Below are 27,495 nucleotides of genomic sequence, written 5' to 3'. Positions count from 1 at the left end.
ATAATCTATCTCCAAAGGCCGGGGCTTCAACATGGACAACACAATCAACTGCATCAAATACAAAGCATTAAGTTAGTTTGAAACCACCAAAGAATACTGTATTTTGACATAATAAAGCAGAACTTACACTCGTCTTCTTGAACATCGGTGCAAGGTCGCCCTTCGAAATAGGACGCTCCTTATTGCTCGACCAACTGAACATCCTCGGAAACTGGTTTCCATGGTTAATACCATACTCACGTGCAAACTGTTGGATGGCTTCGTATGCCCAATACTATAATGCAGGGACATAACCATACAAACTGTATTTTGCTTCTTTCTGTTTCCCCTTAACTTCCTTCTTCTTCTCATAGTTCCTCTTCTGATAATGCATGTCTTTTTTACATGAATCCATAAGCTTGTTAAAAGACACATTCCCCCATGGGTAAGTAAAGAAGTACTCAGTGTCCTCCACCATCTTCAACGAATCTATCTAGACATTTAACTTGCCTTCTCGTGCAGGTAAAACCCCCTCAACAAAGAAACATAGGCCCAACTTGTAGGCATCTTCAACTACAGTGCAGTTTTTTAAAGCAGCCTCCAAATGCATTATCTTCACTGTTTCTTCATCATTAAAGTACTCCTTGATTAAGCGGTCACTAGTCAAGTGTTTCTTCAAATCAGTCTCAAATGGCCCGGAACTGAAGTTCAACCCCGTAACCAAAGCAAACTCGCCTCTACCAAATCTACAAGGTCTAGATCCCAAATGAAAATGCAACTCATCCTCTTTGATGCACTGGATCTTGCGTAACATTAATTGATGTATGAGAGATGCAGAGAAGTCTAACTTCTCAGCAACGAAAAATTATTTGAAAGGGGATTCCTTCACCCTTTCTATCAACCAGAGCTCCTCAAACTTGTCCTTGATTGTTTTAAAGTAACCATTACCCCTATATGTGACTCGACCAGGAAAGTGATCTGTCAAGGGAAAAAGAAACTTCGGCATCTGCAAAAATTAAAAATAATACAGTTAAAGTCGCGTGAAAAATCCATAAATAAACATATATGCAACCATCGAACCAATATCGAGTACCCATCGAACACCAATCGAACCTCTATCGAACTGGACATTTCCATAAAAAACTACCCCATCGAACATCCATCGAATCACCATCAAACCAACCCTACAGCATGCATCGAACCACCATTGAGCAACCCTAGAGCATGCATCGAACCACCATCGAGCCATAATCAAGCATGCATCAAATCACAGAAGCATAAACCTAAAACCCCAAATGACCTAACCTATCAAACCCAATCGAGCATGCATCGAGCGTCGCCTAACAACCATCGAGTATGCATTGAACCCCCTAAATGCCTACCCATTGATGCTCATCGAACCCCCCAACGATGCCCATCGAACCCCCCTTCGAACCATCGAGCAACATCAAATAAACAAAGCAAAAGCTCACACTCGATATTCAACATACCCATTCCAATGTACTCAAACAAATCAGATCAATATGCTCACACACGTAAAGTATACAACATTCAAACAAAAAAATAAAAAAAATCAAGGGAAATCGACCTTCAACTTTGTGATTTTATAAGGAGGAGAAAAGACGCGGAGGACCTCGGCGGAGGCGGAGGAGAAGAGACGCGGTCGACCTCGGCGGAGGGGTTGTGCTTCGACGAGGGCGGAGGGGTCTTGGGGTCTTGGTGCTTTGACGAGACAGAGGGGTTGTGCTTCAGGGTCTCGGTGCTTCGACGAAGGCCAGAGGTGGTTCGACGACGGTGAGACAAGCTTCTCCGATTGGGTTCGATGGTTCTCAATGGGTATTGGGGGGGAGAGATGAACGGAGAGAGAGAGAGAGAGAGTGAGATAATGGAGAGAGAGAGAGGAGAATCAAATGTGGGGGAAATTTTTTTGTGACAGGGGCATTTTGGGTACTGTAAAAAGTTTTGGCATTATTTTGTAATGATAAAAATATTTAGTATTTTTTTTTAATTACAACTCCCTATTAAGCATAAAAAGTCAAATTTCCCTTATTGGATTGGTGGATCTCTGACTACTATTGCTTCAGCCTTCAAGGATGGTTTCCTCACCATCACATACATCACACTCTTAAATCCAATTTCACTCATTGAATAGCCAATCTCATTAAATGTGCTCCGTCAACTGTAACATACATCTCAATAAGACCAAAGAGAAAATTTGCTGGAACAAATGTAATCAAAACGAAGTTAAACCTTCATACACTCCCACGAGTGATCTGGGCCTGGCCATTTGAATTCCAGTAAAGTTACAAACTACCCATAGGAAAAATAATGAGAACTCATACAAATACTACGAATATTTATAATAAAATTCTTCAAATTCTCATTTAGGTAAAAGAAAATCAAATGAGAAAAACTATTCCAATTACACTCATCACTGATTTAAAGTTTCTTCTTATTATTTTCCTTTAAACGTTGTAAATTCTTGCAGTGTGTTGATTGAAGAAAAAGTTTATGCGTCATGACTTGATAGGAAAATGAAAATACTGCATTTTTCTCAAGAATATCTCTGATTTTTTCCCATTCCATACAAACAATAGATAATAACGAAAAAGAACTTCCCAATATCTTATAACACCATTTCAAAATCAAATCAATAAATCCTATAAACAATTAATTTTCATGACTAAATAAATCAATGACTATTATCCACAAACTTTACCTTAGCACTCTTTCCAGAATCTACGAGTGATTTGGTGACTGCCTAATAAAAAAAGTCATGAAATTAATCTTCCCAATGCTTAACTCCTACGATGTGGAATGATGGGTCGGTTTCTGCTCCACTAATCTCTAAAACCCAACAAAACCCAATTCTAATTTCTCATTAAAAAAAAAAGCCCAGATAAAGAAATTTCCAATTTAATTCTGTATTGAATTGAAGCTTTTAATTGGGTGTGAATTTTAATGTCTTTAGTCCATTTTAATCAACGTTGAAGTCGGTGGGTTATTGTCTTGACATTTTATTTTCATTTTGTTAATTTTAAGTTCAAACTAAGAATTTCTGTTAAACTAACAATAGTTGGATACACATTTTTTTTATATCTAAAAATATAAGATATGTAAAAAATGTATACTAAATATTGTAAAAATAAAAAGGTTAGTAGAGAAAAAAGGTTATATTATAATTTGGACGAGTGGGTGTACGTTAAATTTTATGAATGGAATTAAAATTTAAAAATGTATATTTGAGTCACTTACATGAGGATAAATTTGTAATTAACTTTATTTTATTTTATTTAAAAAAAAAAAGAGGTGTTCTTATAAACATCAGGGGTACAAGTATAACTCCCATAATAGCGAAAATTTGAAGGCATACCCAATTTAGCCCGTTGTGATTATGCCTTAAATGGAAAAGTATCCATTTTTTAAAAAAAAAAAATGGTGATAGTTGAAAATAGGAAAAAAAAAATATATGGTTGGTAATCATTGAAATTATTAAGGGTATTTTAGTCTTTACAAATCTATGAAACACATATGTATATTTTAAAATTCACATTCCTCAATTGGAGGCATTACAATCTTATCTACTAACTAAATAATTATAAGAAATTTTTTAAATTTCTTTTTGAGAAAATATTAACATTTTTTCCTTTTAAAAAAAAATACACCTTACCTAAGTAGAGAGAACGAGAATAAAATAATTATGTCTTCATACTCTGAATATTTGTTAGGTTTCAAAATCTATTAGGACCATCGATAGAGCAAAACAAAAACCAATATCAGGTTGAAGAATGTTTACTTTGTTCACTATTGTCCAATGTAATGAATAGAAAAGGTGCTTGAGGAGGACTTCAAGATTTTTGAATTTTCGGCAAGTTGAAGAAAGGAGAAGAGTTACAAACATTGGTAAGCCTATTATTAATCGCTACATACGCCGATTAACTATTTTGTTTGTTTGGTACTTAACATTAAAAACTCATTATCTCTGCTATTTTTTTCATTGATGCTTAATAATATCTTTATATATAGTTTTGGATTTTGTCTCTTCTGAGGAAAGATTTTATTATTTATTTTTAATTAGTTTTTATGTACTTGATTGTAGAGTTTGATATTTTTATCTATTTATAATTTTATGAATAAATTATTAATAATCATTTGATCAATTTTACTATTAATAAGATGGTTCTGAATTGAATAAAACCTATATTGTTGTATAACAATCAACCCTTATAAAAAAAATTAATGAAATAGAATGAGTACTCATGTTTTGTTTTACTAGGATTTTATTTTCTAATCATTTTATTACTGCAATTAACGCAATTAACACCAAGTAGATCATTATATAAGATAAAAATATCTTTCATGAACAACATAAATGTCATAGCATAGCATTAGTGGTCTAGATCTTTGGCAAATGAAAGCATGTTTATTGTCTTTAATTTTTAAATAAATTTAATAAATTCATAATCAAGAGAAACAATACTATTGCATCTTGAAAGACAAAAAAGAAAAAAGGGAAATAATGCGATAGAGATTTTCATTAAAGGGAGTACTAAAGCCATCTCTTTTCATACATGATGAATTATTTAATGATGAGTTGAGTTTTGAAAAAAAATCACTTCAAAAGAAGATCATATTTTGTTTTTGTATTGTATCAAGGGGCAGAAGGGAAGGCGAGTGGGGACGACTCTTGATTTTTTTAATTTAAAAATTATATATTTTTATTTTATTTTGTTCTACTATCAAATTAGTTTATTATAATATTCTTCTTATTATTTTGCCTTCACAATAAATAGAGACGGGCTCTGCCCCTCAGTATATTCAATTCTTTGAAAAAAAATTCTTCATAAGACTTTTCTTTAATTTTTTTTTTTTTTTTTTGAAGAAGACTTTGATGACTGCCTTAACAGAAAAACAAGAAGACTGTTTACTACTATCACTATTAGTGGTTAATCTGTGTTTTACTGTACGAAGAATAAAAAAAACATAGAAACAATACTCACATTCTTTTTTCTTTCTTTCTTTTTTTCTCTGTTTTTTAGGTGGTTTTTAGCTTATGGTCAATGTTCCAATAAATAATTAATTTTTAGATTCATTGTCTATTAGTAAAATCGATATTTTATCAATTCAAGAATTTTTTTTGGACAATTTTTTCTCATGTAGTCACAGTATTTCTTTTATGATTTATGAATTAGTTTACTTACTCTTTAGCTACACAATGAGTTATGTGGATGGAAGAATTTATCCATATATAGTGTATATTTGTCTGATTCAATCAATTTATCTAAAAAAATACTAATTAAATGATTATGCATAACTAAGAAATTGAGGTAATCAAAAGTTAATATGTTTGTAAATTTTCAAATTTATAGTGTATACATGAAGAAAATAGAAGAAAAAATATTGAGAAATTGTTGAGTTTATCAATCCGATAATTTGTCTAACTAATTTAAAGGAGAAACATCTAATGGTAATTGCTCAATGACATACAATTAATATAAAATTTATCTAATAAACCGTATATAATCATTGCAAATGATGGAGCAACATATTAATAATTAAAGAAATTATTGAAGAAAAAAAATTATCTATTTGATATTTATCATAACCAGGTGAAATAATTCTTATTTCAACAACTATTATCTCCAAATAAGCCTTTTAAAAATTAGAAAACCTATTAAACGAATGTGTTCCAATATGTTACAATTATACTAATTAATTCTGTGATTGTTTTGAACCATTGCATATTTTGTAAAGTTTTGATTATATATATAGGAAAATTCTATTGTAGGGGCTTCAAAAAGAGCCCCACTGGTGGGGCTCTTGTGTATTCTCGACCTATGAACAATTATCGGCATATTTTTTTTTATGACTGTGTAGTTTGTAGCTATTTAAAGCATCTAATAAATTTTCAGAAAATTCCGAATAATTTACAGTGCCGAAAATTAGGTTCAAACATGTTAATTTCCACACGCATAAAAAAATTAGTCACGCGTGCAACAACCTGTTTTGAACATAGATTTCGGTACTGTAATTATTTGGAATTTTTCTGAAAAAATTTGCAGGATGCTCTAAATAACTACAAAATAAACAGTCATAAAAAAATTATGCCAAAAACTGTTCACGGGTCGGGAATACACAAGAGCCACACCGTTGGTGCCCTTTTTGAAGCCTCTATAGTATAATCTCCCAGCAATCATCTCTGAGATTTTATTTAAGACTACGTGACAGTCTTGGGTGGGGATCTTGTGTATTCCCGACCTGTGAATAGTTTTCAGCGTTATTTTTTTTATGACTGTGTATATTATAGTTATTTAGAGCATCCTACAAATTTTTAGAAAATTCTGAATAATTTACAGTGCCCACTACACCAAAACCCCTTTTGTGTCTGTCAAATGCGTCAGTCAACGCAGTTGACTGACGCCGTTGACCGAGAATCAACATTTGTGGCAGTTGAGCATTGTCACAAATGCAGGGGTATTTGCGTCGGTGATAACACTGACGTTGTTAATTTGTGAAGTTTGCGTCACTGGCCAACTGACGCCGTTAACACACTGTTTGCGTCAGCGTTTTGCTTAATCGTTTGCGTTAGTGCCCCACTGATGCAAACACGTCGTTAGCATCAGTTGCCCACTGACGCAAACGGTGCGCCCAGTATTAAATCCCAACCATCGACCCCGAGCCCCTCATTCTCCCAAATTCAAAACTTAGATTTTCTCCCAAGAACCAGCGGCGCCTCCGACTTCCTAGACCAATTTTGGTGAGTTTTTTTTTTCATTTTTTTTAATTTTAAGGTTAAATTGATGAATATAATGTGTTTATGAACCTTATACATAGTTTTTTAAAAAAAATTTGTATAGATTTCTGATTTTTAAGATTATATTGTTTAAAAAACCAAAAACCCTCCTCTTGATTTTTTCTCTGGCTAGGTTCACAGGGGTCATGTATGTGACTGAGGTCGTGGGGGTTGAGAGGTGGCTCGCTGGGGACTGGATACAAGGGGGCTGGGGTCACATTGGGTGGCTGGGGGCTGGGTACACTAGCCGGGGTTCATAGCGTTTTTTTAATATAGCATTTGCGTCAGTGGGACACTATCACAAATGCCAAGTTGTGACAGTGCCCCACTGACGCAAACGCTAATGCCAGATTTGTGACAGTTCCCCACTGACGTAAAAACTCAATTGTGACAGTTAGAAACTGACGCAAATGACATTTTTTGTAGTAGTGGCAAAAAACTAAGTTGAAAACAAGTTGTTGTACTCGTGACTACTTGTTTTATGCACGTGGAAAACAACATGTTTGAACCTAGTTTTAGGCACTGTAAATTATTTGGATTTTTTAAAAAATTTGTAGGATGCTTTAAATAACTACAAAATACAAGGTTATAAAAAAAATTGCGCCAAAAACCGTTCACTGATCGAGAATACACAAGAGCCCCACCGGTAGAGCTCTTTTTAAAGCCCCTACAATAAAATTTCCCTATATATATAGGAATTTTCTTAGGTATCATCTTTGAGATTTTATTTAAGACTATGTGAAAGTAGTCTTGTTTGAATATATATAGGAATTTTCTTAGGTATGGACATCACTTTTGTCCTTACCGTAGGGACGTTTTCTATTTTTGGTACTTGGAGAAATTATAACCCAATTTTTTTTGCATGATGACATACATTATAGTTATAACAAGCTTCTTGCCAATTTTTGGAAAATTCCGAATAATTTACGGTGTCGAAATTAGAGTTTAAACAAGCAGTTGCACCTATACCTGATTTTTTTATACGCATGGAAAGTAGACTATTTGAACTATTTCGCCACTATAAATTATTCAGAATTTCCTAAAAATTGGCAGGATGCCTACTATAACTATCATATATGCTGTCATACAAAAAACTTATGATATAATTTCTTCAAGTACTAAAAATAGAAAATGTCCCTACAATAGGAGCAAAAGTAATGCCCCCACCTAAAAAGCTCCCTATATATATATATATAGGATAATAACTATGGTAGGGCTCCTAAAATTGACTTAACAATTGAGTTTTTCTTCATGCTCAAGGCAATGGATTTGTTGTAATTTCAATTTTTTAATATGTCAGTATATATTGTAATTATAGAAGACTTCCTATTTATTTTCATGAAATTTTGGATAGCTCAGAGTACTGAAATCAAAATTCAAATAATATGTTGTATGCGCGTATAAAAACTGAAACATATATGAGTACAATAGGTTGTTATATCCTGATTTCAATATTTTAAACTATTCAAAAAATTTTAAAAATTTGTGAAATGTCTCTTATAACTATAATGTAAACTATCATATAAAAAAATATTATAATTACAACTTATTCATGTGTCGAAAACTTTTAGATAGACTTACCGGTAGTCCCTCCTCTATATGTCTATATATAAATTAAGATTTTGCTTTTAGGCAACTTTTTTTTTAGAAAAAGAAAAAAAAAAAAAAAATATATATATATATATATATATATATATAAAATTTGCCATACGAAATACGTATATCATTGTCAAAAATGTCCGAAATTTAATTGTAAAACTTTAAATTAATTTGTCAATTTTTTTTAATTAACGATAAATAATTCCGTAAAAATTATTAATAGTAAAGTTAACAACTATTAGTCTATTAAACACATATAGATAAATTATGTAATAGTAATCTCCAATATTTGTACAAATCAAACAAAAGAACTACAACCCACGTCGAAAGATAAAAAATTAAACACTTTGATCATTAATTAAGCCCACTGTTTCTTCTATTTTACTCTTCCATGCCATCCCATGGTTTCTCGGAAGTGATAATCTTAATTGGCTACATCACCATGTGTACGTGAAATAGTACAGGATGAGGTGAACTGAAGTGTGATACATTATATATGTATATGTATAGTTTGTGTTGTTTAGTTATATATGTGTTTGTTTTGTGTGAGTATAGTTTTCTGGATTAGATGATGATGAGAGACAAAGTGGTGAAACTTCGAGCGGAGAAGGTTTCCCAATGCTTAACATGCCTTCTTTGTCAAAAGCTTCTTGATGACGCCACTACTATAACTGAATGCCTCCATGCCTGTGAGTTTTTTTGTTTATACATATATTTTGGATATATATACATGTATACACTTATCAATTCCCAGCTCTACATCTATTTTCTTGTGTCTGTTTCTATTAAGTAGGACGTGTACATATACAGTCTTTCTTATTATGATCATGATCTTGTTTTTCTTGGCACATTTTCTGACTTGGGTAACGTGTTCTTGATTTGAGTCTTGTATAGTTTATGTTATAATGAAAAGCTATAGCATTGTAGTTTGATGAATACAAACTACTGTATACAATAATGGTTTTGATCAATGGCTTACTTAATTGTTTGGCTTTTTGTAGTGATTTTTTTTTCAAGTGATTCTTCTTCTAATATATTATAATCTCTACCAAATGAGAAGGTCATTTTTGTTTGCTGTTTTTTGTGCTCGGTTTTATCCGTTTTCTTTAACTTGGTTTTATGGCTTTATATATATAGTTTGCCGGAAGTGCATAGTTAACAAGATAAGAGTGGAAGGGTACAATACCTGTCCAGTGTGCAAAATCGAATTGGGTGCTGCACCACTTGAAAAACTGAGGTATATCAATCTTATCTACTATTAGAGATTTTCATTACTTTATAATCAATGAATGTTACAGCTATATTTTCTTTGCTGTGTGAAACATGAGAACCCCATATTAGCCCCAGGGTCAAAACCATAAAAAAAGAAGGAAAAATATGGGAGAGAGATGCCTATTAGAAATCACAAGGGCTTATTCTGTCCTTACACATCATATGACTTTAAGGACAGAGGGAAGATTTTTGTTTTGGTTTTGACACTTTGATTCCTAGTGCATCTTCTCTGACTGTTGTGAATTGAATTTTAACCGCTTCAATTCTATGAAAAAGTAAGATTTCTTGGTTTCTTTTAAGAGTTTTTCTTACAGATACACCAGCTATATATAAAATGTGAAGTTTCAATTAGCCCTCCTGATATATCATGTATTGTATATTTGCTTGAATTCTTGTAGTTGAGTAGAGAAAACTCCTCAATTGTTGCTTTCTGTTTATCCAAACTTCATTCTTGGTTTACAGGGCAGATCACAGTTTGAAAGAACTAAGAGACAAACTCTTCCCTTCCAAAACCAAAAAGGGGAACAACAAGGAGGCACATGATGATAGTCATACTATGTACTCATCAGTTCCGGTGACAGCTAAAGAGAAGGGGAAATCTCTTTCATCGTTGGCGGATGCTGCGTGTAGAGTATCAGCTGTCCAGCCTCCCATTACTGGATTGAGAAGGAACCCTCCTAGAAACAGTTTCATCGTGAGAGAATCAGCCATTCCTGTTAGAGAAGAATATTTCAAAGCTAAAATTCCAGTCAATAGAAAGAAGGGAGAGGGGGTGAGACTACGGCTATTATATTTTTAAAACTAACCTTCCCGCTAACCATACAGACTAAGAAACTATAACAATTGCTATGTAGCTATCCTGGAAGGGTGGACTCGAACCTCGCACCTTTGTGGTGTTCAACGACATGTATGATTGTTTGAGCTACTAATCTAACATTACTAGAACAATGACTTATTAGACTCGTAAAAATGAACAAGTAGTATGGCTGCTCCTATAAACTTTCTACTGCTTAACATGTTCAAATTATCATGTTGCAGAAGCACGCTACTGGGTCATCTAAGCAACGAGTTCAGAGTAAGAGTGTAGAGAACAATGCCAAGATATTGAGAGAGAAGGCTGCTGCAAGCAAAACAAAGACTAATCAGGCCAATACACAAGAAGCAACTGCTACTAATATGCCTGTTTTAACTGATCCTATAACCAAAGTTTATAAGATACAAGGAAAGAGATCTAGAGCCAGAGCTCATGTAAAAGGTTCAGCTGCAACACTGTCTGATTCAGACAAAAGTAGAAGGACAGAAGAAATAGTTCAACAAATAAGTAGCACAACTGTCGCCGAGGGACAACATAGTGTTCCAGTAGAAAGTAAGGGTAGCGAACCTGCCACCAAGGGACAACATAGTGTTGCTGTAGAAAGTAAGGGTAGCGAACCTGCAGCAGCTAGATGCTTTAGTCCAATTTGGTTCTCCTTAATTGCTTCCCATGACCAGTAAGTGTTTATTTTAGCTTTTAACATATCAAGAGGACTTATCATGGTTGAAAAGTTTGATTCTTTGGTCAAGTAATTGTTATTATTGATATAAATGCAGGAAAGGATATCCACCCTTGCCTCAGCTATCGTCACGCTATTTGAGGCTAAAGTATGTTTCATTGCCTCACTATTTTGCTACTCTCCATTCTATTTCATTACACGTTTATGTTAGGCATTGTAATATGCTATCACTCTCATCGATATTTTGTCATAATTTTGGTAGACATAGGCTTGAAATAAGTTGTCTATGTTTACTATTCATAATAGACTCACCAGTTTACCATTCTTTACACTATTGTTCGAGTTTGATGTTTATTAATTCTTACAAGATTTTTTTTTCTGTTTGTTTCTCTCAGAGATGATACTGTAACTGTCTCTTTGGTCAAAAAGTACATAGTGAAGAAACTGAATCTTGCTAGCGAGTCAGAGGTACTTAATTTGATCCTTTTGACCATATTTAATGTAGAAATTCATGTCTGATAAACTACTGTTATGTTATGTCATGATCAAAATTCAAAGTTCTACTGCTACTAATTGATATAGTTTCATAATCACATCTCTGTTGAAAATCTTTTATAACATTTCAAACTAAACCTGTTCTTTTCTGTGACAATGATTAACATCATTATCGAACTCTCACAGGTAGAGATTTTACTGAAAGGTGAACCGCTGAGTTCGACAATACAACTGCGCTGCTTGATGGAAATTTGGAGCCAAGCAATGTCATCGGAAATTATAGAGACATCGCTGGGCAGCTCAGGCGAAGATGTGGTGATGGATCTAACCTATGGTCGAAAAGCTCAGTCTTGAGGATATCATACAGTCATATGCATCTCTTTGGCTATGGACCACAGTTATAGTTTGAGCAGCATTAGCATCAATGATTTCAGTATAAACCATTTCAATTGTCGTTTGCAACGCTCTCATGCCAATGTTCCCTAATTGTTTTCACAATCTTTTTTCCTTTAATAAACAAGGGGAATGGACTGAAAGTGAATAAGAGAACTCAGAATTGTGATTTCTCATTACTAATACAATTTTATATTTGGTTCCAAAATTATAGTTTTTGTCAACTGATAATTTTCAACTAGTATAGTCACATCTTATTTTCCAATTTAATTGGGTTATATTTGCATTTGCCATCATGACAAGTGATACTTCGTTTTTGTGGTATTCTTTAAAATAATTATTTAGATAGTTAGATATGAGGTTCGAGTCTTCCTCTAAGTAGCAATTGCTATAATTTTTGGTCATGGAAGGAAGATTATGAGATCTTGCAAGTAGCTGTACAATAGAAATTAACCACGAGCACAAATCAAACACATGAATTTGCTTTAAAACTAATAGGAAATCATAAATCCAACAAGTAGAAATTTTGAAAACCAAAAAGCTAGTAACAAAAGAAATTGACAAACAACAAAACATTTGTTGCCAATATGTTGTAAATGTTTTCAAGAGTTAATTATTATTATTATTTTGAAACTAAGCTCCGGTCTAACCCTACAATATTTGGATACAATAAATTATAGCAATTATTATGTAGGAATCCAAGAAAAAGGACTCGAGTCTTAAATCTTATGAAAGCAAACCACATGTTTGACTATTTTAGCTACCCTTCTTGAGGGACTAATATCATTTTATAAAGAGTTATATTTGTTACTATTAAATACCTAATATTTTATTTTTACGGTAAAAATACTAACATGTTGACTAAGTAGACAATAGTCTATTTCATAAATTTTTTTAAGAAAAAATATTTTAAATTAGAAAAATAAATTTTAAATTAATTCAAATTCAAAAAATACATATTTTGAGTACCAAAAAAACTCAAATTACGGAGTAATGCATATATAGTGAATCAACACTTAACAACTCCAACAAATAAGGTATTGATAAAAATAATATTTTAATAAAAAAAATAGATATTTATCTTTAAAATATATTGAACATTTAGTATTTTCGCAATTTAACTGTAACAAGTGGAAAACATTGGTAATATCCTTTTATAAAAGTTTTTTTTGTCTTTTATGTTGTGTTGTATCTGCATTTTCCACCATGACAAATGATACCTTTTTATAATATATATTTTATTTTTCAATTTAATCTGAGCTGTAGTATCACATCTACAAGTAGAATAAAGAATGGTGGAAGGAGGATTATGAGATCTTGCAAGTAGCTGTATTAAAGAAATCAATGGACCATAGAAATCAATCAATCTGTACACCATGAGCACAAATCAAAATATGACTTTGCTGTAAAACTAAAAGGAGAACATAACTACAAGTAGGCATTTCAAAAGCCAAAAAACTAGTAAGCAAAAGAAATTGACAAACAAATGTTCTGTCACAAAGTGAATGTTTTCAATATACAATGTTGGGAGGAACAATAACCAATTTTGGACATCGATAACTTGGTTGCAAAGAACTAAGAACACAGTTTGAACAAGCTAGAAAGTTGAAACTTGGAGCTATAGTGTGACAAAGTACCAGATATTGACATTGAATCAATCGGATCAAAATCATCTACCATTGTAGTGAGGCACCTCATGATCAAAGAAGATATCATTCCCATTCACTGCAAAAAATAAGAAGAAAAAGTTGAGTGGAAGCACACAGAGCTAAAAGCCTTCAATAGCTTTTTTAAATGGTGAAAAGGGTTCGCTTTAATGTAATGGCTTCAGTCAAGTAACTACACGCCTGACTATTTGAGCTACTACACAATCTTGAGTTCTTGTACACAAACGCATGAAAACGTAAGCCTTTTTCAGATAATTGGGATAAAAAAAAAACAAATGCCTATGACCCCAAAATGCAATTTTATTCCCATACAGCTTGGTTTCACTAATACAAACCATATTAAGTGACAACATTTTTTCATCATTAACATGACAAATAATATTTCAAAACACAATCTCGAGTTCTTGATCACAAATGCATGAAAAATCCAAGCCTTTTACAAATGATTGGGATACAAAATTTTTTTTTAAAAAAACCCCAAAATGCTATTTTATTCCCATACAGCTTGGTTTCAATAATACAAACCATCAGAAACATAAAAGACTGACCAAACTCACTCGGATTATTTCAGCAAAACAATATTCCTCATTAACATACAATTAACATTTTAAGATACAATCTCTGAGTTCTTGATCACAAATGCATTAAAAAGACAACTGCCTATGACCTCAAAATGCAATTGCATTCCCACATAGCTTGGTTTTTACTAATACAAACCAACAGAAACATAAAATGAGTGACCAAATTCACTTGAGTTACTTCAGCAAAAACATACAAATAAATAACATAGCTTGGGTTTTTGCTCAAGATATTCGCAAGCAAAATAAACTGAATAATTAAAGGAAAGTAAGACTAGCATTGCAGCTTAAACAAATTTATACAGCAAAAGAAGAAGACCCACCTCTTAATACGTAGGTCAAACAATGGTATAGGTGCCCCGAGTATCATCTGATAATTGGCCATAAGGCAATTGTTGGTCATCCATGACTAGATCGTCCGTACTCCTAAGCAAAGCGTGCAACGACGCCAAACCAGCCCCAATTGCAATCGAAATGAAAAAGTTGAACCACACATGGGTCATGAACAGAGCCACCAGTGTAACCACCCCAAGAACCACCACGACGATTCCATCATCCACGGTGATACCGGCGATGGTGAGCGGCTCTTCACGGGAGAAGTAGAGGAAGACCCAGGCGACAAAGACGATCAAGAGGACGACCAGAGGGAATGGGTGGAAGATTAGGCTGGCGAAGAGGACGGCCAAGACCACCACGGCGTAGTTGGATCGGAAATGGGTCAGGTTCTGGGCGAGTCGGGTGGTGGCGTCCGAGACGCTGGGGGGGAAGCTCAGTGCGGCCGGGTCAAAGAACTCTCCCCATGGTCGACGCGTGGCCATCGCTGATTGGCCGGCTTCCTTCAATTGGGACGTGAGTCCGGTGTTTTCGCCGGACATTAGAGGATCTCCGGTAACGAAACAAGGGCAGACTGGTAATTTGGGCGTAAAAGTAAAACCTTTGGTTAACTTGTTGTTATGTTCTAAGGAAGGAAGGAAAAGAGAATTTGGGGGCAAATCAAATGGTAATGCCGTCCGTCAAAGTCAACTAAGTCAATTTTTTTTAAATGGGCTTGGGCCTTCACGATGGAAAAAACGACAATTTTAGGTACGAACGACAGCTAGATATAAACGACATGAATTTTGAGGAACGATATCTAGATGTAAACGACATGAATTTATAGGAACGACTCCTAAATCATGTAACGACAGAATAATACATTGATTAAAGAGACAAATCATTGGGAACATAATACGACAATCTTAGTAAGACGACCACTATCAACAGAAACGACAAATGTGACTGATAGTATCATACATTCATAATGGGGAGAATGACAATGAGCTTGAAGAAGACAGGGATAACTTTTAGAGATAATCTCCGGTGTCATAGCAAAGGGAAAAATGATAATATGGGCGTAATGGAAAACCCTATGTGAGAGAATTTGGGGGCAAAAGCAAATGGCATTGGCAATGCCGTCCGTTAAAATTACATTCTGGAAATTTCACTTTCTATGCTTAATATTGGGTGCTAATTAAAATATATACTAGATATATTAAAAATTTCAAAATAATGCTACTTTTTGGTACTCAACACGAAATATCTTCATCTATTCCCTCTTCTCACTTCTCTCTTCCCACTCTCTCTCTTTCGGTTCACTATCTCTCACCTCACGGCACCACCAACATCACCGCCACCATACTAAATACTGCATTTCGAATAGATCTCGGTATGATTTTGAAGTTTTTTTTGTGTGATTTTTTTCAAATTTAAAACTCTGAAATCTGCAGAAAATCGACATTGCTCGATGATGGTTTGATGATGCTCGATGCCAGCTTGATGGGGCTTTCTAAATCAATATTTTTCATGAAAAAAAGACTTTGCTCGATGCCAGCTCGATGGGTTCGATGCGATTCTTACAAGAGACATAATTTTTCACTTAGGTGTCCGTTTGGGGTGATTTGTTTTTTTATTTTTTGTATTTTTTTCAAGATCTACACGTTTGATTTCCTCATATGCACATTTGTGAAGTGTAACACTTAAAAAAAATACAAAAATGCAAATATATCTCATGTTTAAGATGTGATTTGTTAGAACGACACTAAAGTAGAAAACGACATGATAAGAAATTGATTAAAGAAACGACATTTCAATGGGAATATAATATGTCAATCATGGTAAAACAACAAGTATTATAAAAACGATAATGATGGTGAGAATGACAAATAAGGATTCACATTTTCCTCATGGAGACGGGGCTCCACGGGGACCCACCCCTAATGGGGCAGGGGATCCCATTCCAAAAATGGAGAACGAGACGAGGACATGGATAATTTTCAATCCCTGAATGTTAAATGGGACGGAGTAGGGATGCACTTCCCGTCCCGACGGGATCCCGTTTAAATTATTATATATTTTTGTAATATTTTATGTGTATTTTATATCTTTTTTTATGTGTTATTGTAGTATATTAATAACTTTTTTAATATTTTAAATTTTATTTGGGATAATATTTAGTATTTTAGATCATAAATATTGTATAATATTTTAATTTACATATAATTTATTATTTTTATTTTGAAATTATAATATAAAATTAATTTTTTAAATAAATGAGTTCCTCGTAGAGAGTTCTCATCCCGTTCTCGATAAAAAATAAGTGAGAATGAAACAAAAATGAGGATTAAAATTATAAATAAGGACGAGGATGGAGAGCACTCCCAGCCATTTGCAGCCAATTTCGCAAGTGTTATGCATCACTAATGACAAAACAAAGCATTTGAATTGGACAAAGTCAATTCTTGGAACGACGTTCTCATGGGCTTGGGCCTCCACAATGAAAAAAACGACAATTAAGTATATAAACGACAGATATTTGTAGGAACAAGACATTGGTTAAAGAAACAATAAATTATTGAGAACATAATGCGAAAATCTTACAAAACGACAGTTATTTAGATAAACGACAAATATGATTGATGAGTTTTTTTAAAAAAAAAAATTAATGATTGATGTGGTTGAAATTTAAGCAATTATTAGAAAAATTAGAAAAAGAAAAAAGTTATGAAGCAACAATAGTTGGAAACAACAAAGATTATTAAAATGACTTTAGTATTGATTTGAACAAAAAGGAAATACAAAAGGACTGATGAAACGACAAAGGATTCTATAAAACCACCATATATAGCTTAAAAAATGGAATATACTTATTTGGTACTCTGTATTTTTACAAAGTATCATTTTTGTACTTTCTGTTTTCAATAATGCTCATATAGTACCCTGTATTTTAAAATCGTACATATTTGACACCCTAAATTCAGATTTGATAGATAAATTTTTGTCAATATGATCAAACTGCCATCAGTTATATGTAATTATGTAATTAAATTTAAATTTGTAACTTACATAATTGATAGCAGTTTGATTAAATTGACAAAATTTTATCTATCAAATCTGAGTTTAGGGTACCAAATATGTACGATTTTAAAATACATGGTACCATATGAGCATTATTGAAAACAGAGGATACCAAAATGATACTTTGTAAAAACATAGGGTACCAAATGAGTATATTCCCCTTAAAAAATGACAATGAACGAAATAGTTAAATATTTTTTTTTTTTACTTTTACATATATATATATATTTGTAGTATTTTGTGTTAACATGATAGATTGCTTCGTTGACAGCATATTTAGATGATGGACACAATTAATAATTAGAATAAATTACATTTTATATTAATTTTTTAATAAAGTTTGTAAAAATATGGTTTTAAAAAAAGTTATTTTATGGTTTTTTAGTTTTTTATATTTTTGTATAAAAATTAGTTTATGTCATAGTTTTACTTTTAATTAAGTTTTTATTATCTAATTATTTAACAATTATATTTCTCATATTTTAGTTTTTATTTTAATAAATTTTTCCATACAAATTAGAAAAAATATAATTCTATATTTTTATACAATAATAATATAAAAGTCATATTTATAAAAAAATCCCCTAATAATTATATCTAGATATTTGTAAAAGAAAAAAAAAACAAAAGAATAAAGCATTTCAAGATCATCTTTCTCATTTTCAAAAAGAAAAAAAAAATCACCTTCCTCTGTTTCAAGTCAGACGGCAATGAAATTGTCTTCTTCATTTTTATATGTATATGTATAGACAACCTTGAAAACAAAACAAAACAAGGCTCATGTTTGGTGATTCTTGACAAATCTCTTTATCTCATATTTGAAAGACTTATATAGAGTATTGTCAATTATAATAACATATATAAAATGCAACTGTACAATTACCAAGAAATAAAAAAAAACAAGGAATATAATCGTGAGATATATCAAATAAAAAGATACAAAAGAGAATAGCTATACTTTCATTTGGAAAATTCTTATATTAAGAATATATATTTGTTAGAAAATAAGAATGTGGTATTTCTTATATATAAAATAAATAATATGTGATATATGTATAAAATAAACAATTGCTAACGACGTTTGTCTTCCAGGATAAAATGGTTTAGCAGCAGCAAAACATCTTGTTTCTACTTCCAACGAACTTACCAATGTCTAAGAACACTACCAAGATCTGACTGAGGACTAGAGCAACAGCTAAGCACCTTGTTTCTACCCCCAACGAACTAACCAATTTCTAAGAACACCACCAAGATCTGACTGAGAACTAAGAGAACTTCAACGCCAGATGGTACGAACTCAGAGGAGCTTCAACCAGAAACCAAGAAAATTTTGACCAGGAGAGAGAGAATTTTAAAATTGAGAGAGAGATTTTTGAATGGTGTGTGAAACAATGAGGTGAAGCCCAACACAGGTTGGGCTTCTTGGGCTTGCATTTGAAGGCAATCATACTTAGTAGAGTTAGTTAGATAAGTTGTTAGCAATCATAATTAATTACAAAGTCAGTTATTTCTGTTTAGTTTGTTAAGTTCATTGTACACCTGTGTAACTAATTACTCAAGTGTATTGACTCTATATATAATACAAGTTTATGTGACTTAGCTTAATGAGCTTTAGTCATTTTTCCTCAATAACTTTCATGATATCACAACCATCGATTTGCCCCTAACTTTCCTGATTTTCTCTCACTTTCTTCCCTGATCTTCTCTCAAGACCCATCACTTTCTCTCTAATGTCGACTACCAGCTCTGTATCTGGTTTAGATAAATCTTCCTCACATTCCTATTGTTGCGTCTGTTATGGCCCCTGCTGCCACTATTACTGAACCATTTGTTGCTTTGTCAAAAGCTCTTAATCACACACTTTCGGTCAAGCTAGATGATATGAATTTTCTCCGTTGGAAAGATCAAATGAAAAATGTGATCTATGCCAATGACATCGATGATTACATTGATGGTAACTATGTCGCTCCTTCTCAGTTCCTCCTTGGTACTCAGACATTATCACCATATTTTGTGCAATGGCGTCGCAAGGATCGCCTAATCCTCTCATGGATTTTCTCTTCACTTACTCCTGATATAATGTCCCAGAATGTTGGTCATACATCTTCATTCTTTGCTTGGGGTGCTCTACAACGAGAATTTGTTGGAGCTTCGAAAACTCGAATAGTGCAGCTTCGTCTACAATTACAAACACTCAAGAAAGCTAATCTTTCTATGATGGACTATGTTCTTCTTGTAAAAAGCTATGTCGATTGCCTCACTGCCATCTCTGAAAGGGTCTTGGAACAATATCACATCTTGTGTTTTCTTGGTGGACTCAACTCTGAGTACAATTCCTTATTTGTGATTTCTGTTACATCCAATGCCAATTCCACCACTATTGAAGATGTCATTATTCTTCTCCTAGCCCATGAGCATCAAATTCAACAATAACAAACAATTGATGAAGGCATCAACATTCAAGCAAATGTTGCATCTCTACAACCTTTCTGAAGTTACAATCGATCTCAGTTCAATTCAAACAATAGGGATTTTTGCCCTCCTAATCGGTCCAATGATCGTCTCACCTATTCTCACCCTCCTTCTACAACTCGCTCCATTGATCGTGGTCTGAAACCACAATGCCAGCTTTGTGGGCGTGTTGGTCATGTTGGTCTTCAATGCTATCGTCACTACGATCCTTCATTACAATACAACTCGTCTACTACTCCACATGCCGTGATTATTGCCTCTATATAGTCTCAAGATGATGCATGGATTCTTGATTTGGGTGCATCCCATCATTTGACCCCAAACAACTTTAATCTTGATAATACATCTTCCTATCTAGGTGATGATAAAGTCATTGTAGGTAATGGTCATCAACTTTCAATCTCTATTGTTGGTTCTAGTAAAATTCCTTGCCATAAATCTGTTCTCACCCTTAATCGCGTCTTCCATGTTCCTTCTATTTTTTTTTCCAAATTATTAAGTGTTTCTCAATTATGTGCTGACAACAATGTTTCTGTTGAATTTTTCTCTAATTCTTTTCATGTGGAGGATCTTACTTCGAAGAAGGTTCTTCATCTAAGTCATCTACATAAAGGGCTCTATTATTTTCAAGCAGCCTCAACCATTCCACATGTCAAGAATTATTTTCTTTCTCATTCAAGTCCAAGCACTACAACACGCAAGTTTCATATGTTTTTCATTCAAATCAGTCAAGTTCTGCAACTTCTATTTGGCATGATGGATTAAGTCACGTCCATACTAATGTTGTCAATTTAGTCTTACAACAATGTAATATTAATTCTAAATACAATAAAAGTTTAGTTTGCTACGCTTGTCAATTTGGTAAAAGCCATAAACTTCCTTTTCCAAATTCAGATTTTAAAGCAACTAAACCACTTGAATTAATCTACTCAGATACATGGGGTCTGACACCTTACTTAGCAGCTGATGGTTCATGTTATTTTATCTTTTTTGTTGATTATTTCTCTAGGTTTGTCTGGCTATATCCTCTTAAAACTAAGGGTCAAGCACTTACTGTATTCAAGCAATTCAAAACATTGGTAGAAAAACAATTTTCTACCTCTATAAAAGCCTTTCAAGTTGATGATGGTGGTGAATATTGCCCCTTCTCCTCTTTTCTCACTCCATGTAGTATCTCCATTCGCAAGCCATGACCCTACACTTCAACTCAAAATGGTCGGGTTGTGCATAAACATAGGCACATTGCTGAGGCTAGTTTGTCTATGCTTACTCATGCCTTTCTTTATTTACATCTTTGGCTCTTTGCTTTTAGAGCTGCTGTTTATGTCATTAACCGATTGCCTACTTTAGTTCTTGGTTCTAAGTCACCATATAAAATTCTTTGTAACTGTACACCTAATCACTCTCTCCTCCAAACCTTTGGATGCTTATGCTTTCCATATCTTAGACCATAGAACAAACATAAAATGGATTTTCGTTCATCCAAGTATTTATTTCTAGGCTATAGCACCATTCACAAAGGCTATATGTGTTGGGGTTTTATGCCCTAATTAAAACCCAAATTCTTTGTAATCTCATTTTATTATTAATAAAAGAATAGAAATCATTTTTTGACTTGGTCAATCACTTTGCTCACATGTTTTATTTTCATGATTATTTGTTTAATATAAACTTCTATTAAATCCCGAGCATATAGCTAATCTTATTTATAGTGATGTAATCACAGTGGAATATAAATATGATTATATGTTCAAAATAAGTTAGTCTTAAGATTAGTCAGTGCACTGGATTTACACTGACTTGCCAATCTACGATATGATCTACTTACACATTACAGTGTTATGTTCTTTCCAGAACATTAGCAAAGTAGATAAGATCGGATGTATTTGTTACATCGGACAGGACTGATATTGACAGTTGATAAGATAAGTAAACATACCGTTATTATCTATTATAGTCATATCATATAATTGACCATAGGTCAATTCAATCTCAATTCTGAGTGGTTAGTATTCTAACTGATTGTATTATTTGAGTTCTTTGACTTGTTCGTTACTAGCTTACCCTACGGACTAGCCCATACTTACATCTTGGGAACTCGGTAGTATAATTGAGTGGGAGTGTTAATCATAGATATGAACATCTATAGCTTCTGATGAAGAAGTGAAACGATGGTTTCCTTTTAGTTTGGTTCAAGGTGTTAAATGATAGAGATCTCATTTCAGTAATTAAATTAGTTTACTGAAATATCATTTACAAGGAACTAAGTGTTTTAAGGATAAAATACAATGAGGGGTAAAACGGTATTTTAGTTCCATCTCATTGTAGACCGTCTATAGAGGATTGAGTGACAATTATGGTTGTAACAATGGATAATTAATAGCGTATCTATATTTGTTATAGAGCGTTCTATGAATTCAAGAGTGCAATTCCAAGTCTATAGTGGAGTCACGAGGAATTAATAAGTTAGTAAATTTATTTGTTAGATTTATGATAACTTATTGGAGCTTGATTTCATAGGCCCATGGTCCCCATTGTACCTTGGATAAAATCATCTAGATAGTCTCAATTAATGGATTTAATCATCAATTAGAATTATCAAAGTTGACCAGGTCAATTTTGGATAGTTTCACAGAGTTGTGTAATTTTGAGAAGAAAAGAGAAATTATGGCAGATTTATTAATTAAGATAAATTGCTATCTAAATTAATAAATAAATTTAAATCAAGGTTCAAATTATAAATAATTAATTTGATAAATGATTTAAATAATTATTTAATTAATTAAATCAATAGAAAATAATACAGGCCTTGATTTTAAGTCCAATGAGCTTATAATCAAATGGGAAATTTCACGGGCCTATAGCCCATGATAATTTCGACCTAGGGCTTCAAAATGACTATTATTTTATTGATTTTTTAATTAAATTAAATGGCATAATTGAGTCTATAAAAGGAGTGCTTAGAGAGAAGTCAAAAAGAAGTTTGATAAGTCTCAAGTCAGATTTTCTGATAGTTTTAGATTCTCTCTAAACACAAGTCCTTTTCTAAGCCTCTTTGTTATTTTCTCTTCTTCTCTCTATATCTATCTCATGTGTTGAGAATTTCCCACACTAGTCTAGGTGCTTCTAAGGATACATTGGAAGATCGTGAAGAAAATAAAAGATCGGTTCAGTTTCTTGATAATACTCTGCGACAGAAATGATACAAGAGTTAGAGAAACTGAAGGAAGGACTCTTAATTCCGCTGCGTATACTGTAAGTATTCTATTCTTTGTTTTTCTTTGAATTCAATTTTAGAAACATGTTTTAGGTTATCTCGTATTAATTTGTTTAATATTAGATATACATGAAAATAAATAAAGATCCTGTATAAGCTAATCTAACAATATGTGTCTTGATGTACTATCTCGTTGTATGTATATTACTCGACATGTTGTTTTTGATGAATTAACTTTTCCATATTCCACTCCCACCACTTTCGTACCACCTCCTCCAACAAAACAATACTCTCACTCCTGCTCTTATTCCTTTTTCCTCTATTCTTACTAATATTCCTTCATCTGTGTCTCCCCCTACATCCTTGGTTTCCTTACATGTAACGACCCAAATTCGCTAATAAGGCTTAAGGGCCTTGATTAGCGTGCCAGGAGGGCACGATGGGATTTATGTGTGATTTTATGAGTTAAATGCATGGTTATGATTTAAAGCATGTTATTTGACTATTTGTTTATCTGAGATGCATGACTATGTGTATTAGTATGCATGTAGGCCCTGATTGTGTTTGAAGGGCATAATTGTAATTTTATCCCGCTGAGGGCATATATGTGATAATTGTATTCCATGATTTGTACCACGTGAGTGTGGTGTTATTATTGTGATGCACGTGCCGAGACGGTCCTAGAGAGCAAATTAACTTAAGAGTCACAACGGGATTTCTATACCCGGCTCAGGAGGAGCCTAGGGGTACTTTGGGAATTTTATGGTTAAGATTGAGATTTAGCGGGTAATGGTTATTGGTGATTGAGTAACCTGGGTAACCATTAGTTACTGCTGAGAGTAACAAGTTCTAAATAGAAAATGGTAGAAATGAAATAGAAGTAAAGGACTTAAGTGCCCTTGAGGTGTAGTTAGCCAAGGGTTTTGATGAAGGGGTAAAATGGTCATTTGGCTGGGCAATTGACATATTGCAGCTGGGTATTAAGGGGTACACGGTTTGGGGACTTAGTCACTTGATGCTTTGATATTTGAAGAGAAGAAAAAAAAGGAGAGGGAAAAAGCTAGGGCATGAAGAAGAAGAAGGGAGCTGAAAACTTGAGGACTTAGGGGATGAACCAAGGAAGCTTAAGGTTGGATTCTTCATTCAAGGTAAGGTTCTATGCAATTTTAAGATTTATTTCTGTTGTGGTTTAGGAATTTGATGCATGGTTTAAGCTTTTCAAGCTTTGGTTTATGTTTTTGGTTTATGGGTTTAGATTTCTTAAGTTGAGATTAAATGGGTGGATTTTTGAGTATGATTGTGTTATTGAGTTGGGTTATGATGTTTATGGGTTGATGTATGGTCTATTTGAAGTTTGGAATTGGTTTTGGGGCTTAGGTAATTGTTGGGATGATTTGGGAAGGTTTTAGCTCGGAGAAAACGCAAGAGAAAACCCAGAATTCTGGGTCTGCGAAGGCGTGCCGCGGCACAGTTTTTGCGTGCCGCGGCACAGTTTTTGCGTGCCACGGCGAGGAGCCCCTGACTTGCTGGGTGCCGCGGCACAAGGCCAATTTCAGGATGTCATTTTTGGCAATTTTAGGCCTTTGCTCCGGGGGTTCGGGGGATGTCTCCGGGGTGTTGTTTTAAGGTTTTAGAGGTCCCGAGAGTGCGGGATTGGTCCCGGGAAGTGGTTTTGGGTTGGTTAGTATTAAAAACTATTTTATGTGTGTTGTGACTAGGCTATTGGAGAGGCTCGTACTAGAGGACCGTGCTCATGACTTTGGTGCATTGTGAAGCTCGGGATACAGGTAAGAAAACTATAACCCCCGTAGGATAGGGCATGGGCCCATAGTGTGATTGCGGGGCACAGCCCTATATTGCATGTTGCATGATGAGATGATTGCCGGGCATGGCCCTATATTGCATTACATGTTAGGGTGCAGATTTAATTGAATTGGCATTTGTTTGAATGTTGCTTGATTTATGCTATATATGGTTATAATGAAATGAACGGCAAGGGCCGAGTGCGGCATAGGCCGGGTACGGCAGCGGAGCCGGAAGTAACACTTAGCACATGGGATGCTTATAGTCAGGGCAGGGCCCGGTGGATACATGTGTTATCCTTACGGTGAGAACCGATACCCCAGGCTTCGGTAAGGCTTCTGGGGCGGCATGGCCGTGTTTGTTTAGTCTAATGGTTGACTTGTTTATCTGTGGATTATCTGATATGATAAATTGTATAAATTGCATATGTTATGTTCTGCATGAGTTTTCTTGCTGGGCTTCGGCTCACGGGTGCTCCGTGTTGCAGGTAAGGGCAAAGACTGAGACAACCAACCATGAGTACGGAGAGCGTGAAGCGACGCGTACATGTTTGGCCTGCCCGACTGCTTTGGTTGGGGGTTTATTTGAAAATGGCTGTAATAATCTATGACTTTTAGAACTGATCAACTGTAAACTTATTTCATGATGTAAATAGTTTTCAAACCTTATTTTGGGATCCCAAATGTTTAATACTGGAAGTTTTTATTGAATCAACGCATTTTCAAAGAGTACAGCCTTAACTTTTAATTAGTCACACTTTCGTTTCAAAACCTCGGTTAGCGAGTTCATTGCACTGTTTTGTCTTAAAAACTCACTTAGTAACGGCTCTAAGGAAGTAGGGCGTTACATTACAAACCCCAGCTCTATCTCCTAATACATCCACTCATACTCCCTTGTCTCTTCTTCCTATGTCCACCACTCCTTCTGTCTCTCCTTTACAAGAACCAACTCCACTTATATTTGAAAGTAATGATTTTACTAACAGTGTACCTAACTTATGACCTCATACTAGGAAGGGTGTGTTGCTTTCTGACACTATTTCGCAGGCTTCAGTTGCACCTGAAAATGCTCATCCAATGGTTACAAGGTCAAAGGCTGGCTTCCACAAGCCCAAGGATTTTCTCTCTACCATTTCTTTTGACAATGCTTAGCCCACTTCATACAACACAAGCATTGTAACATCAGTCATGGAAAGCTACAATGAAAGCCAAGTTTGATGCACTTCACAAGAATAACACTTGGCTTCTTGTTCCTTTACCTTCATCTACAAAACTCATTGGCTCATGTTGGGTATTCAAGTTGAAGTTTAAACCAGATGGCTCATTTGAACATTACAAAGCAAGGCTTGTTGCTCAAGGATTCAATCAAACACATGACGTTGATTACTTTGAAACATTTATTCTAGTTGATAAATTCCTATTGTTAGAGTTGTTCTCTCTCTTGCCTTATCAAAGGGTTGGCCTGTCAAGGAGCTAGATGTCCACAATGCCTTCCTAAATGGTGAACTCACTAAACATGTTTACATGTCCCAACCCCCCAGATGTTTTGATCAAGTTCGTCCAAGTTATGTATGTAAGCTCTCTAAAGCTCTCTATGGCCTAAAATGGGCCCCACATGCTTGGTTTACCAAATTTAGCTCGACCTTGCTTCAATGGGGTTTTCTTTGTTGAAAGGTTGAAAACTCAATGTTTGTATACAAATCAACATCCACAATGATCATTATACTCGTGTATGTTGATGATATTTTGATCACAGGTAGCTTCCCTCACAAGATTCAAACATTGATTAATTCTCTCAATGCCAAGTTTGCATTACGAGACCTTGGACAACTCTCTTATTTTCTTGTTATTGAAGTAAAATCAGTTTCGGGCCAGCTACATCTATCTCAATCAAAGTATATTAGAGATATTTTACTTCGGGTAGGCATGTTTGGCACCAAATCAGTAGCTACTCTGGGTACTCTAGCAAAGCCATTGTCTAAGATTGATGGTACTCCTTTACCAGATCCGACCACATATCAAAGCATAGTTGTCAATTCATGCAAGCTCCTACCGGTTTTCAATGGCTTTCTGTCAAGCGCATCTTACGATATTTGAGAGGTACTATCACTCATGGCTTGACTTTTCATCCTTCTACTTTGCATGTCTCGCCTTGTCTGATCCTGATTAGGCAACCTCTCCTGATGATAGACACAGTACTGACGGCTACTACATCTTTCTAGGTGACAACCTTGTCTCCTAGTCCTCATCTAAACATAAAGTAGTCTCCCAAAGTAGTACAAAATTAGTGAATCGAGCTTTGGCAAGTGTTGCTACTGAACTTGTTTGGTTTCAGTCTTTTT

At 34.2% G+C, this 27,495-nt stretch overlaps 2 protein-coding genes across 2 annotated transcripts; one reads left to right on the top strand and one right to left on the bottom strand.

The window, feature by feature from the left end:
- Positions 1–8,939: 8,939 nt before the first annotated feature.
- On the top strand, positions 8,940–11,985 carry LOC133815271 (E3 ubiquitin protein ligase DRIP2-like). The gene is made up of 7 exons (XM_062248126.1): positions 8,940–9,060; positions 9,509–9,608; positions 10,106–10,415; positions 10,682–11,133; positions 11,234–11,284; positions 11,532–11,604; positions 11,818–11,985. Exons 1-7 carry the CDS (start codon positions 8,940–8,942, stop codon positions 11,983–11,985), a joined length of 1,275 nt encoding a protein of 424 aa, XP_062104110.1.
- A 1,346-nt stretch (positions 11,986–13,331) lies between these two features.
- Positions 13,332–15,254, bottom strand: LOC133819062 (PRA1 family protein D). The gene is made up of 2 exons (XM_062252217.1): positions 14,593–15,254; positions 13,332–13,749 (listed from the first exon to the last, which is right to left on the bottom strand). The coding sequence occupies exon 1, from the start codon at positions 15,142–15,144 to the stop codon at positions 14,608–14,610; it is 537 nt and encodes a 178-aa protein (XP_062108201.1). The 5' UTR covers positions 15,145–15,254; the 3' UTR covers positions 13,332–13,749; positions 14,593–14,607.
- Positions 15,255–27,495: the final 12,241 nt, after the last annotated feature.

The sequence above is a fragment of the Humulus lupulus genome, chromosome 2 (assembly GCF_963169125.1).
Source record: "Humulus lupulus chromosome 2, drHumLupu1.1, whole genome shotgun sequence".
Classification (NCBI taxonomy): domain Eukaryota; kingdom Viridiplantae; phylum Streptophyta; class Magnoliopsida; order Rosales; family Cannabaceae; genus Humulus; species Humulus lupulus.
This window is presented reverse-complemented; position numbering and strand designations above follow the sequence as displayed.